At 32.4% G+C, this 15,987-nt stretch overlaps 1 protein-coding gene across 4 annotated transcripts in view; it reads left to right on the forward strand.

Annotated features, from left to right (window-relative positions):
• REV3L (REV3 like, DNA directed polymerase zeta catalytic subunit) overlaps nt 1–15,987 on the forward strand; it is a 152,785-nt gene that overhangs the window by 70,485 nt on the left and 66,313 nt on the right. For 2 of the 4 annotated variants that reach the window (XM_019734940.3, XM_088795507.1), the window contains 6 exons: nt 1,867–1,961; nt 2,733–2,837; nt 3,854–3,938; nt 4,021–4,172; nt 9,213–9,332; nt 12,162–12,399. In XM_019734940.3, the coding sequence (XP_019590499.3) occupies nt 1,867–1,961; nt 2,733–2,837; nt 3,854–3,938; nt 4,021–4,172; nt 9,213–9,332; nt 12,162–12,399 (795 nt within the window). The remainder of the gene's footprint in view (nt 1–1,866; nt 1,962–2,732; nt 2,838–3,853; nt 3,939–4,020; nt 4,173–9,212; nt 9,333–12,161; nt 12,400–15,987) is intronic. The other 2 variants (XM_019734942.3, XM_019734939.3) reach the window with 1 other exon arrangement.

The raw sequence follows: 15,987 nt of genomic DNA on the forward strand, positions 1-15,987 counted from the left end.
GCATCAGAATGATCTGAAGAGATTTTTTTAAATTATAGATGTCTGAGCTCCACCCTCAGTGATTCAAAATAATATGTCTGTTTTGTTAAGCTGTGAACAGAAATGTTCAGAGAGGCACAATTGTCTATCATTGTATCTCTTACCTACCTTTCATGACTAAAATGAATGGTCTGCATGTACTTGCTAACTCAAATTTTTTACTCATGCTTTTTCTATTTACTGGAAACAAATGTTTAGTTCTGAAACCTACTTCCTTTCCCTAGGAACACCTGCCCTGAATGTCTGAAGTAGTTTTGTAATAAAGGCAAGAAATAGTTGTGAATTTCTTCTATGAGATTGTATTTTTTTGATATTGTTTCCCTCCTTTGTCACAAATGTGTCACTTCTAGAAAATGCACCCTTGAAATTTACAATATAATTTTTCAAAAAATTGTGAAACTTTTTAGTATAAGGAAAAAATTGTTGACCATAAATTATTTTTTCTGGTAATTCATTTCATGGCAAAACTGATTTTGTTAAATTATATGAATGAAGAAGACAAATTACATTGAGAATTATTTTTTCTGAAGTGAAAGGGATATATTGTGAGAGGCTGACTAATATGTTTCTTATCTATCAATGGTAAAAAGGATATGTGTGTGTATGTGTTTCTAACATGTGTGCATATATGTATACATGTGTATATAGTTGAATTGTAAAAATTATGGTTTAACAAATTAATTTCTAATGTCCCATCAAAATTTCCTTAGGGGATAGACAATGGAAAATGAGGTTTTGCTAATAATAGGTTTCTCTTAAAGCATTAAAAATGTTTCAAATAAAAGTGTTAATGAAATCTGCCATTACCCACTTTCTAATAAAATCATAGTTCTCTCCTTTTCATTCGATGTCCACATTGGTAGGCTATCTAAATTTTGGGATGAGTCAACTGGGATTCACCCTAGATGATGCATGTTCATTCTATCAAGTAGGAACAGTTACACAGTTTCCTAATCTTTCTTTTTTGTGGCTCTGATGAAAAACAAAACACGTTTGAGTCAAAGAGCATTAGTGGGAACAGCCCGCTGTAGTTCTGATAAAAATTAATGACCTTGTGCTGTCACCACTTATGATCCCACTGTTGAACACATGTGGTTTCTCAATTCTGTAGCTATGGAGAATTTTAACAGTGTTCTCCAGCTTAGCAGCAGTTGGGGACAAGGAGAATAGTATTATTTGCTCTCTTTTTAATATGCTCGCCTCACCTCATCTCTTGTTATATATTCTCTCCTCATTTTGTCTGTGATTGCTGAGAAAGATGCCTCTGGGCAAATGATTGCATATGTGTATGGTTTTTGATCCGTGTCTCAGTTGTCCCTCTGTTATCTTATCCCATTCTGTCCTGGATGTGACCCACATGCTAAAACATTGTACACCCCTTATATACTGTGTTTCACCAAAAATAAGACCTAGCTGGACCATCAGCTCTAGTGCATCTTTTGGAGCAAAAATTAATATAAGACCCAGTCTTATTTTACTATAATGTAAGACCGGGTCTTATATAATATAATGTAACATAAGACCGAGTCTTACATTAATTTTCAGGGAAACACAGTATAAAATATAATGAGCCAAAATATATAGTATGTACTGCGAAAGGATCTCAATGGAATTGTCAATATCATAGTATTTTCATATTTTTCTCTTTCTGTTTTTCATTTTTTATCTGTATATACACAGAATCAATTATGTCATGAATAATTGTGGATTAATATATCACTGGCTTTTCTGCTTACCACCTAAACATGAAAAATTGTATAAGAAAAATCTTCAGAAAATTTGCTCTTACCTAATTATTGTTATTTTTTTAATATATTTTTAATTCAGCTCTTTAATACTGGAAGGTGTTAAACCACAGAGTACGTGTGAATTAGAAGTAGATGCTGTAGCTGCTGATATCTTAAATCGGCTGGACATTGAAGGTATATACACAATTATTCTTAATACTTGTTTTTATTTTTAAGAATTAATGACCAAAGTAGAGTGCAAAAAGTAGGGGAAAAAAACATTACTAAGAAAGTAAGATGTTATAGAAGGAGGATGCAAAATGTTAGGAAGATTGCTTCTGTACCTCTGATGAGATAGTCATTTTTTTTTTCATTTATATTTTCATTCATATGAGTATGTTTGCACAGTCATGAAGCTAAAGTAAGTATAACACTAAATAAATTAGCCAATATAAGAAAACTTAATATACTCTGACTTTCAATTTTTTAATTTTCAGTTTATATACTGGGAGGGGAGTCTATTAGCTGTCATCAGGTGTTTGAATCTCATTTATTTGGTGGGTTTTGGGGAAGCACGGGGAAGAAAACTCAAAAAGGAGTAGCATAAGAAATGTAGGTTATAGTATTGAATGTCAACTATAATTAAAACAATATGTTGTGAAAGGATGTAAAGTACAACATAGGGAGGAATAAAATCAGTGGTATTGTAATAGCTATGTATGGTGTCAGATGGGTAGTAGACTTTGTGAGGTGTGTAAATGTCACTATGTTGTTTTCTGTAAATCGGAAAATAATAATAAAAGCTGAAAAAGAAATGTAGGTTGGGATAGTTTGTCTGCTTTGATAAACAAAGTAGGTAAGTGTTTTTCTTAAGAAGCAATATTTTTTTTAAAGTTTGGATTTCTTTTTTTAAGCAAGTACTTTTCACTTTGACCTTGTGGTAGTGAAGTATTGTTGTGATTACAGCTCAAATTGGTGGAAACCCTGGTCTACAGGCCATATGGGAAGATGAAAAGCAACGGCGAAGAAACAGAAATGAAACTTCTCAGATTAGCCAACCTGAATCACAAGGTATAAACCAAATAGTACTCGAAAGATTTTTTAAACAAGATATTTTAATAGAAACGTTTAAGTCACTGAGTTTTTACCTTGACCTTAGATTTTACTTTTTAAATCACCTTTAATTTTTCTGTATATATATTTTTCACTCTGCTCTGAACCAGTAATTCTTTACCTCCAGTGTCACTCATTGTCTTTCTTCCAATAAAAAACTGACATCGTCATTGTCCTTGGTTTTCACCATACTTGGTCCTCTTGCCCCACATTTATGCTCCTTTTTCACTCTCTAGTATGTTCTAACCATCTGTATTTCCAAATAAGCTATAGAATACTCAGAGAAGATCATGAATCTCAATTTAGAAACATGGTGTGTAATTGCTAAAGCTTTGAAAATGTAACCCGTGAAATACTGCCCCCAAATTATTTTTTGGATTATGTCATAAAAACTCTCACTTTGATTATCTTATACAGCTCTGAAGAAAACACTCATTTATTATTAAACCCCGCTACATTTAAAAGGAATTTGAGGGGGCTTAAATAAATGACATGGACACAATGAAAATACTAACAGAAAAGTAAAAGCATAAAAGACATAATTCAAAAGGCAAATTTATTTGAAATACAGTAGTAAGCCTATATTGAAGTCCAATTAAAGTTTACAATTCGTATTACAGTGTCTTGGACATTAAAAATGCTTTGATAAATTTTGAATGCCTTTTAAAGTAGAAATACTGTATTTTATAAGGGGATAATTTCTAGTTTCAGAGTATTCAGATAATTTCTAGATAGAGAACAGTGTTTTTCTGTGTTAGATTTAAGTTACAGAACTTAAACTTGAACTGACTTTAAGTGCTTAATTTTATAGCTTCAGTAACAATCATTTCTCTTTTGTTTGATTTTACATAATAGAACTACTTTTAGGTGGTGTTATATGTATCAAGAGAAGGATAGGAAATTGCTACTATTTTAAAAAAGGAAATACTTCATTTGTTATCTACATCTGTTTAATGCATTTTTAAAATTCAAAGATCGCAGGTTTGTGCCAGCAACAGAAAGTGAAAAAAAATTTCAGAAGAGACTACAGGAAATTCTCAAACAGAATGATTTCTCTGTGTAAGTGATTATTATTATTGATCTCAGAACTATTTCGTTGATTTGTTATCTAGTTTGTTATAAAGGATATGTTTTAATTAAGCAGAACGTTATCAGGATCTGTGGGCTACAGTGATGGATCCCAGGAGTTCTCTGCTGAGTTAACATTGCACTCTGAGGTTCTGTCTCCTGAAATTCTTCAGTGTACACCGGCTAATATGGTGGAAGTCCACAAAGACACAGAGTTGAGCAAAGGTGAGGTTTTCTTTTCAGGTATACAGAAAATACCCTAACAGATTTCTGTATATCTAGCACTAAGATAATTAGTGTTTGGTTGAGTTTGCTCAGTATTTTTTTCCTTAGAAATAAATATCATTGATAGAGCAAAAATCTCTCCCATTCCTTTCCCTTTTCGTCATCTCTAGAGGTGAGCACTATTCTGAAGTTGGTACAAACTGTCACCATCTATGTATGATTTTATATTTTCTTATATATGTACGTGTACAACATATACTGTTATTTTAGGTTTTAAATTTTACGTAAGTGGTGTCCTACTTGGCGTAGATTAAACAACTTGCTTTTTTCATTCAACATTATATTTTTTTAACACCTTAATTGAGGTATAATTTACATAACACAAAATTCACTCACTTTAAGTGTATAATTCAGTGATTTATACTAAATTTACAGTTCTACAAACATCCTCATAATTCAGTTTTAGAACATTTTCTTCACCTCAAAAGATTCTTTGTGTCCATTTATAGTCATACCTGTTCTCACCTCCAGCCCCAATTAACCACTGATTTACTTTCTTGTCTCTCAAGATTTGCCTTTTTCTGGATCTGTCATATAAATGAAATCATACAATATGTGATCTTCCGTGTCTTGCTTCTTTCACTTAGCGTAATATTTTCAGGTTCATCCATATTGCATCTATCAGTACCTATCAGTATTCCATTACTTTTTTTATGACTGCATTGCATTGTATGGATGTACCATATTTTCTTAATTCATCCCTCAGTTGTGATATTTAAGTTGTTTTCACTTTTTGGCTCTTAATAATGCTGTGAACATTTGTGTATAAGTCTTTGTGTGGATATATATTTTCATTTCTCTTGAGTGGATACCAAGGAGTGGAATTGCTGGGTCATTTGGTAAATTTGTGTTTAATTTCTTAGCAAACTACCAAACTGTTTCGCAAAGTGACTGTATGGTTTTATATTCCTACCAGTAATATGTGAGGGTTCCAGTACCCCACATCCTCACTGACACTTATTATTGTCTGTCTTTTTTATATAGCTATCCTGGTGTGTGTGAAATGGCATCTCATTATGGATTTAATTATCAGTTGTCTCATTACTAATGATACTGATTATTTTTATGTCAACATTATAACTTTGAAATCTGTCTTTGTTCACAGGTTTCTAGGTCATTGGTTTTAGCGGCTGATTAGTGCTCCATTGTAAGACTAAACAAGTTTACCTTACAACTGTTAGATGGTTTTCACTTTTGCACTGTTAGTAACAGTGTTGTATCTGCCATCTTGTGGCTATGTGCAAGAGTTTCTCCACAGAAGATACATAGAAGAGTAATTTGCTGGGTCTTAAGTTATATATATTGTACTCCGCCTAGATAGCATCTGTACTAGCAGGGTTTCTGTAATACAATTAGCTTATGCGTGATTGGGAAATAAGAGAATACTGGAAGTTTTACTCAGAAGTCATGTTGTTTCATATGCAGTTTTTCTAGGCCAGGGGAGCCAGAATAGCAGGAATAGAATTGCAGTCTTTAGCACAAAAGGAGAAGCCCTCTTTTCACTGCTGCACTGGCAGCAGGGACTCTTTTGACTGTATTAAACAACAGCAACAACTGAAAATGAGTACCTTCACCCAGGGCTTCCTCCCAGCATGGTGCCGTCTCTGACTCGTGGCAAGTTGCACTATCACCTGAGCTCACCTTTATGGCAGCCTACTGGCTCAGAGCTCTGTCTTGGCATCTGCCAGCTGCACTCTAATCAAAATGTACCCAGCCTTTCCATACTATTATTTTCTGTGCATTTTTAATATCCATTATGACAGCCTCCAGCTACACTGAGCTGCCTTCCTGACTGATCAGAATTATCTCCCTAGGTACCAATTATTGATTTTTTTAGTGCTCTGGTTACAAAGCTGTATAAATTTTGGCTTAACCATTTCCCCCCCTATCAGCCCTGTTATTTATAGTGCTTAATTTTTCAGATTTTGAGGTGTGTTCATAATAAAAATGTCACATTATAGTAGTAATGCCAGTATTACAAAATTGCTCTGCAAAATGATTGTATCCAAGTTTATCTTCCCACAATATATTAGAGCTTATATTTCCTTACATCCTCAACAACATTTAATAGTATCAGATGTAAAAACTTGTTGCCATTCTGATTCTTTGAAGTGGTATATCCTTAGTTTAATCTACATTTTCTAATTACTAATAAGTTTGAGCATTTGGGTTTCTTTATCTGAAAATTGCTTGTTCATGTTCTTTGCTCATTTTCTATTAGATCACTAGTCTTTTTCTTACTCATTTGTAGTTCCTAATTTTTCTTGATAATTAAGCCTTTGTCAGTTATATGTATTAATAAAGATATTTTTCCCCATCTAGACTTATACTTTAGAAGTCTTCAAAAAATACATATTTAGCTTTCTTTCCCATCGTTCTTTCCTTTTTTTTTTTTTTTTTTTTTGAGGTGTTTTGCATATCTTCAGTTTTAATGTCAAATTTAACGATTTTTTTTTTTTCTTTATGGTTTGGTTTTCATACCTGGTTTATGAGTCCTTCCCTACCCTGATATAATGAAAGTTTTCATCCTTAAGTCTTGTATGTGCTTACAATTAGGATCTAATTGTATCTCTTTTTCTAAATACAAATACCTAGTTGTTCCAACATATTTATTGAAAAGCTTTTTTTTTTTTCCACTCAATTGCCCCCACTTCAGTCATGTTCCCCTATGTTAATATACAGTTGTAATTCTGGTTGCTTTATAAGTATTGGTGTACATCAAGGGCAGAAATTCCCTTATTCAGTTTCAAAATTGTCTTATCTACTCTTGATCTTTTAAAAAATCTCTCCTGTGTTAATTTTAGGATCCCATTGTTTCTTTCCTGGGAAGAACCCTGTTGAGATTTTATTAGGAATTCAATGAATGTATAGACTAATTTAAGAACATTTGTAATCTTTATATCATTTCAACTATGAACATAGTTCTCATTATATTTGGTCTTCTTTCATGTCTTTCAGTAAAGTTTTGCGATTTTCTTTGTAAAATAGTTTTTGTATCTTTTGTTTAGATATATTCCAGGTGTCTTATGATTATTTCAGTAAGTTTTATCTTTCAAAAATTACGTCTTCTAATTGCTCCTATTTAGGAACTTCACTGACCTTTGTATATCAGTCTTATATTCAACTTTTATTAAGTGCTAATAGTTTATATGTCTTATCCCTTGAATTTTCTGTGTATGGAGTCATCAACTGCAAATAACAATTTTACTTCTTTCCCCATTCTCATACATTTCTTTAAATGTTTTAATGCACTGCTTAAGAACTCTAGGATATTATTAAGTAGAAATGGTAATAGTCTTTTTCTTAGCTTTAAAGAGAATGCTTCTAATATTTTATCATTAAGTATGAGATTTACTACAGGACATAGGTAAACTCTAATTAGGTTAATATTTCTTCTATTTCTTGTTTGCTAAAAAGTTTGGGCTTTTTAAAATCAGGAATGTGTATTAAATTAAATTTTACCAAATGTTCTTTTCTGAATTTATTGAAATAATCACAATTTTTCTCTTTTACTATTAATGTGGTGTTTAAAATAATTTTTATTTTCTGTTAAACTATTCTTGCACTCCTGAAATAAACCATTCTTTGTCACTATGTGGTATGGTGTTTTTGTTTTTTTAAGCATTGGTATATCTACTTTGCTATTTTGTTTAGAAGTTTAACTTTTTTTTTAATAATCGAGAAATATCCATAGTTTGCTCCTAGTTTAAATGAGTTGTGGAACTTTCCCTCTTTTTCAACAGTTTTTATTACGTTGGTATAATATATTTCTTGGAGATTTGGCAGATCTCATCTGTAAAACCAGCCAGACTTAGTCTTATTTTTTTGTGGGTAGTTTTTGTGTTGGGGGGTGATAGGTAAAGGGAATGGATTTTAAACTACTAATTGAATTTCCATGATTATAGGTATACTCAACCTTTCTATTTCTGTTTTAAGTCTCATCTTTCCTAAGAAATTATCCACTTTATCTGATTTTTCCTTGTGTGTGGTATAAAGTTGTTCACAGTATTTAACATCTGTTTTACTTTATGGTATTTCCCCTTTTATTTCTAACGTAATTTATTTATGCTTTCTATTTTATTTTGATCATTCTTGCCAGTTTTATCTATTATGTTAGATGCAGAGAACCAGCTTTTATTTTTACTGATCCTCTCAATTGTCTTGTTTTTGGGATGAGCTATTTTTCAGTTTTTTGTTTGTTTGTTCATTTTGATTATACACTCTGTTAGCCCAGCTATGTCCTAGGATGTGTTAAAAAAACTTCTGTAGCTTTCAACTCCCTTTTAAAAATTGTTGAAAGCACTTAATTTTAAATGTGAATACTAGAAGCAGAAAATAGAACTATTTTCCAGTTAGCTCTTATAACTGCCTGCCATTTTTTTTGCCATATAACCGTTTTTCCCCTGCTGCTATGTGCTTTTATTCTGTCTCTCCCCTTTGACTAGATTGTAAGATTCATTTTGTATTTGTTCTTAAAACTTGAATTCCTCTGTACATTAGAATTTCTATTAAAATCACATGTTGAAAGACAATTTTAGATCATGAAGTGAAAACTTCCTGAGAAATATAAAATGATTGTAAAATGAATTTATTTGTAATTTTAAGCCATAGAGAATAAAGAATTTTATTATTCAAATGAGACAGTTTGTCTTTTCTTTTCCCTTCATATATTTTAATGTGCAGTGATTTTTATCAAAGTAATACAACTGTACAAACTAGGTAGGATTGAAAAAGCTAGATAGAGATTGTAAATATTTAGTGATTCACAGATTCAAGGTATTTTGTTTTTAAATTACCCCCATGTGACTGCTTAGCTATTCCTGTGGCTTTTATTAAGTTTTAGTATGTTTTTATGTAACATATATCACTAACACTTCAAAATTTTAAGTAGATTTACATTGTAATGTTTCTTGATTTACACAAATTCTAAACAAATTTAGGCCATTGCTTTAATGTTTGTGTATTATTTATCATCTTAAGGTCACACTAGACACAAAGTGGAGGAAGCTCTTATTAATGAAGAAGCAATTTTGAACCTCATGGAATCTAGTCAGACTTTTCAGCCTTTAACCCAAAGACTGAGTGAGTCACCAGTTTTCTGTAAGTAACAATTGTACCAATAAATTTTCAGTGTTTCAAATCAATGAAAGTTTGTATGTAAAGAGGCTATTCTTTCCCCCTTTGATTTGAAGAGGTTAATGTTGCATGTTCAATAAATCCTTGCTCTACTTAGTATAAAAATGAAACCTTCCATTAAATGAAGTAGCTTTGTTTTTCATTTTCTGCGCAGCTTTCTCTAAGAAACAAATTGTGAAAGAAAATAATAATTTTTTTTAAACTTCACTTTGGTTGGAGGAAAACCATATTGCTTTAGGGGTAAAATGTGCTTATGTTGAATTAAAATTCTCCAAATATAAGCACATACCATAATAGACTCTTTTTTGGTGAGTATCAGAAATTTACCTGGACAATTCCTTTAAAGCAGTTAATTTTTGGCTAGTGTAGAACACGACAGTTATTTCTGAGTGTCCTTGCATCTTCTTAAATGCCATTTGCTAGTTTTCATTTCAATAATTTAAATGACATCTTTTTCAAAAATGTATTTAAAATTTTATTGCAAAATGTAAGATATCATTGAACTTCATGCTTCTTATTTTGTTTAGTATAGGGATTTTATGTTTCTTTCCTTGCTCACCTTCTATTTTTTTGTTCTTATTGTATCAAATAAAATACAGCATCAAATGTGATCGTAGCTCTCTACTGGGTCCTTCCTCTCTCTGTTATCTACATTTTCTTTGAATGAAACACAAATTGACTGACAGGGACAAAACCAAAATTATTGTACACAGTCATATTTCAAGAACATTTTAGACAGGAATGGGAACTTTTTTCTCTTTTAAGTGAATGGCATGTGCATAAAGAAATGGTCAAAAGACCATATTAAAAATTAATTTGAAGTTTAAATCTAAAATGTTTTTGTTCCTCCATCAGAATATATATGTGTGTGTGTGTGTCTATATGTGTATATAGACACACACACACACACACACACACAGAGAACTTCACATGGTGGCCAATAGTGGCCCTTCCTGGAAAGCAGGTCTCAATGTAAGAGACAGAGGGTTTAGGTTGAACCTCTGCTCAGTCTGATCACTTTAAAACCCTAAATTACATTCTAGTTATAAAAAATAAACACTTAAAAGAGAGGAACTTAGAGAAAGTTAAGGAATTGAAAAAGAGAGGGAGAGGGATATCCTTATTTCATTACATTAGAGAAATATAATGTGTCATCAGCAGATATAATTTCACCTTGCCCAAGTTTTCAAAATGCAGTCTCAGTGTTATTCAAAGATCTGAGAGTCAAATATCTATAATATCATTTGCTAATAATATATAGTTTTAAGTATAGCAGGAGAAATAAAACGTACTGCAATTCTAGATTTAAGAAATGGATTTTTGTCAAAATGGCCCTTATAAGCAAATATCTACATTTTTGTCTTATATCTGGTAGCATGATTGAACCAATTTCTTTAATGTCAACAAAGAAAACCTGAAACTTGATATTTTAGTAAATGGGGAATGCATTATCTCATTTTATAGAGAAAAAAGATTGTGTACTAGATTGAACAAACCATCTTCATGATTCTTTTAACAGTAGCTTTTATTAAGATATAATTCACATACCATAACTTTCACCTTCTAACATATACAGTTCAGTGATTTTTAGTATTTTCATGTATGCAACGATTACCACTATCTAATTCCAGGACATTTTCATCACCCCAAAAAGACATTCCTTATCCATTCACACTCCCCATTCTTCCCTCCTTTTAGCCCCTGGCAACCAGTAACCTATTTTCTCTTGATTAACCTATTTGGGGCATTTCACATAAAAAGGAACCATGTAACCTTTTTATTCTGGCATCTTTTATTTAGCATAATGTTTTTAAGGTTCATCTGTGTTGTAGCATGTATCATATTCTATTCCTTTTTACTGCTGAATAATTCATGATATCAATATGCTACATTTCATTTATCCATTCTTCAGTTGATGGATATTGGGGTTGTTTCCACTTTTTGGTCTATTGTGAATATGCTGCATTGATTATTCACGTATAGGTTTTTGTGAGGACATATGTTTTCAGTTCTCTTGGGTATATACCTAGGAGTGGAATTGCTGCGTCATATTGTAACACTCTATGTTTAACATTTAGAGCAACTGCCAAAATTTTTTCCAAAGCAGCTGTATCATTTTACATTGTGACCAACAATGTTTGAGGTTGACAATTTCTTCACATGTTTACCAGCACTTGTTATTATGTCTTTGATTTTAGCAACCCTAGTGCATATGAGGTGGTATCTCTTTGTGGTCTTCAAGGTGTTTTAAGTAATGTTATTTACCACTTTTGAAGCTCTCTTGTGTTATTCGTCTACAGGTTTTGTTTGACTATCCTGTGAGCTAAATAAAGCTTTAGTAAGGGATAAGGTGTTCACATGTATTGTTTCTAAGGCATTTTCTTAGCATTAATTCATATGTTTATTATATATTTTATATATACTCGTAACATTGAACCCTTGGGGCTATATTGGTTTAGTGCTCCTCAAGCTTAATTGTGCAATAAGAGCTTGGGTAGCTTATTAAAATGCAAATTCCTGGGTCCTACCTCAAAAGTTCTGATTCAGTAGATATGGCATGGGGTCTGGGAATCTTCTTTTTAATAAGGATACAAAATCATTCTAATGCAGATGGTCCAAGGATAACACTTTGATGGAAGAGCTGCATTAACACATATAAGTCTTTGTACCAGCTGTATTCTTTCAGCATGTGCCAGTGGCTATGATTTTGTTGTTGTTTTATAATTGATCTGAACTGTTGAATTATTTAGAAAACTTAAGTTATTCGTTGGTGATGCTTCACTTGTTTTATAGTGGACAGTAGTCCTGATGAGGCTCTGGTACATCTTCTTGCTGGTTTGGAAAATGATGGATATCAGAGGGAAAGAAATAGGATGCCATCGCCATGTTGTTCCTTTGGAAACACTAAAAATCCCCAAAATAGTGATGATGAAGAAAATGAACCACAGATTGAAAAAGAAGAAATGGAGCTTAGTTTGATTATGTCTCAGAGATGGGACAGCAATATTGAAGAGCATTGTGCCAAAAAGAGGTAACTTGCGTTATTTCCATTAGTTTCATATATCATAAAGCAGTGGTAACTATAGTCATCATGTTGTATGTCACATCCCTAGTACTTACTTACCTTGTAACTGGAAGTTTGTACCTTTCGACCACCTTCTTCCAGTTCCCCCTTCCCCACAAACCTAACTTTCAGAAATCTATTTATATATATGTAGTATTAATATGTGTGGGTCATAAATGGGACAAAGTAGACGTGCCTCTGTATCCTGGAACTTGGAAAAAAGAATGTCCTCAGAGTTAAACTGTTATGGGTTGGAACAAGTTATGGAGTCAATTTAAAGACAAGGAATGGCTTCTATTTCTGATTAGACTGAATGATTTAAATGTTAAAAATAAATAAAAAATGAGTCTTAGAAGCAGATACTAGTATTCCGGTTCATTTTTCATGGTAAAGGAATAAGATGGCACTGTTCTTTTCTAGATCAGTATCTTGTGAGCTTGATTGGTTTGCATCTGCCCTTGAGCTGTATGCTCTGTGTGTAGAAAAAATTAGGCCTCTGAGCCTGACACTGAGTATGCTCTCCTTTAAACTTCTGTAGGTAATACTAAAACATCAGAAGTCTATGTTTTAAATTGTCACCCCCAGAGCCATTGTTGACAGGTAAAAGAGGTTAATCCATATATTATATTGACATACATACATACATACACACACACACACACACACACACACACGGTGCCAAAAAAAATGTATATACATTTTAAGAAAGGAAAACTATTATAATTGTAATACTCAATATATACCGATAACAAAAGATGAATACAAGTCACGTTTGACTCCTGCAATTACAAGAGGTGCTCAAAGGGGTTACCATCTGCATCCAGACACTTCTGATTGCAGGGAATTACTGCTTGAGCAACTCTGACCAAAGTGTCCACTTGTATACCTTTTTTTGGCATCCCCGGTATATACCATGTTTCCCCAAAAATAAGACCTAGCCGGACAATCAGCTTTAATGCGACCTCTGGAACAAAAATTAATATAAGACCCAGTCTTACTTTACTCTAATGTAAGACCGGGTCTTACATTATATAATATGATATAATGTGATATATAATATAAAATGTATAATACCGGGTATAATATATAATATAATATAAGACTGGATATAATATATAATACCGGGTTTTATATTAATTTTTGCTCCAAAAGATGCATTAGAGCTGATTGTCCAGGTAGGTCTTATTTTCGGGGAAACATGGTACATTACATATATACATACATGTTAATATATATGTATGTAATATTTCTCTAGTTTCTCAACACTACCTAATATAAAAACTGAAATTTCTGATCCCTTCTCCTGTTATTTGGGTATAAATCAGAGCCCTCTTTTTAAAGTATGCTCCAACAAAGATTTTATTTTCATTCTATAAGTAGGAAATACCAAAACTGCAAAATATTTCATACTTTCTTCCTAGTTTCACATACTCAGTTCCCTTTGGTGTCCAGTGATAAATCCTTCAAAGACTCAGCTCCTTGACCTTTGAAGACCTAATTTTACCTAGTCCAGACAGCATAGGTTTGATTAATTGATCAATTTGACCCTCAGCAGTGTCATAAAATGTCTTTTGCTATTATTTCCTAATCTTTGTAGCTGTTCTATAAATTGTTCTGTCCATTTTATTTTTCTATAAACCTTATAAATCTTTTCATGAACTAGCCTATTGGAAATGCCTCAATAACATCAGCCTCCTTCAGAGCATGGGCAAGCCTAAATGAATGCTGTAATATGGTTTTGTTCTTGTTTCTCTGTTCCTTATTTCTGTAATGATAGCACTTTCTTCCCCAACTTCTAGCAATTTACAACTTAATGTCATTTGATTTGCCTTCCTTTACATCCCTAGCTCTTTGTCCTTGAGCCCTATCAGTCAACTCTATTTCCGTAGCCTCTGTTCTGCCCTCTGTCCCCTTCTTTTCCAAGGTGATGTCCTAGTTTAGGCCTCATTACCATTTATCTAGAATACTGTGATTCACTTTGCAGCTGGTCTCCTTGCTTCCAGTCCTGTTCTGCTAGGGGGTGATATTATAGTTAAATTACTTACTTTGTGGGCACTTAGAATGGGAAGCAGAGAATATCAGGACCCTTTGTGAATTCAAGTCATGCTCTACTATCTTTATATCTTTTTAAAATATGGTTATTTAGGGGAATGTAATAATCGTATTGAGTCTTAATTTCAGACAGACATTTAACAAAGTCTTACATAACATTCGTGTGGATAAGGATACATGGCAGTAGTGACGGATTACGTAGGTTCACAGAGAATTTACATGATTTTACAATCAAAAACCACTTAAATGCTTAGTGTGTGCCAACTATCATGCTAGATTGGACTGAAATTGTCGTAAATATTAGACATTGGTAACTCATTGGATAACAGAATACAGATTCAAAAATATCTTGAAAGTAAATAAGTGATGTCAAATAAAGTATATCGTGATATGTTTAGGGTCAATCAGTTGGCTTCACAATTACAGACTAGATAGACCTTCAGTTCATTCTGGTCTTAACAGTTTCTGTGGGAAAACCATGGATATTACTTTATTAAGAGCACAATAAGTATGTAGTGTTGTACGATTGCCAAAATGGTAAATTTTATTATTGGATACCAGCTATACTTTGGGCAACATTTATTATTCTAACAGATTTTGGATTTTATTAATAGAATAATTATAGTATTTATTTGATTATTTAAGCCTTTCTGTAATAAATTGGATTACTTCTTTCATATTTTAGCAAAGTTTATTGACTGATATTTGTATTTGATTTTGCGGCATTTTACTTTTTCTTATTTGAATTTTTTTCCTTATTATTCTCTAATTGTTTTATTTTGGTATTACCCCTTGATTTCACCTTCAACGTATCATTAGCATTTCTTCTACAGTTTCTTAGAGTATATCTTATTTAGTTTATACTTTTATACTTGACATGCATTCACATATGCAGTATAAAATTAATATAAAGTCACTATCTACTTGTTACCAGTAGTGTCAGCCTGTTTAAAATAATAGGCATGGTGTATCCCATGATTAATGAATGACTGGACCAGTTCTGTGAAAACCATGTGCAGATTAACCTTGCGAAAACAAACCCAAACATTTCATAAATGTAGATTAGAGAGAGATTAAATAACAGAAGTTTAGTGTCTAGAAAAGGAGTCATTTAATTCTACTTGTGTATTGGACTTTACGTTCTACCCTGAGAACGTACCATATTTTAAGAATACTAAGACAGTAAAAGAAAAGAGGAAGACAACGAAGGATCTGTGAATTATGTCACTTTTAAAGAACAGTAGGAAAAAATAGATAACGTTTGGTCTGATTAGAGAGGAATTATGGGACAAAATGATAAATGCCTTCAAATATTTTAAACATTGTCATGCGGAAAATGGCATAGACCTGCTGCTATATATGGCTCCAGAGGACAAAAGCAGGAGGAATGTATGGAAGTTGGAAAGAAAGGTTTTTGTGTATAATATAGGAAGAAAATTACTAACAATTGGAGCCATTAACAATGAAAAAGATTACCCTGTGAGGCAGTAAGCCCCTTATGCT

Source organism: Rhinolophus sinicus, chromosome 2 (genome assembly GCF_057876585.1).
Source record: "Rhinolophus sinicus isolate RSI-liver-muscle chromosome 2, RSI-T2T, whole genome shotgun sequence".
Classification (NCBI taxonomy): domain Eukaryota; kingdom Metazoa; phylum Chordata; class Mammalia; order Chiroptera; family Rhinolophidae; genus Rhinolophus; species Rhinolophus sinicus.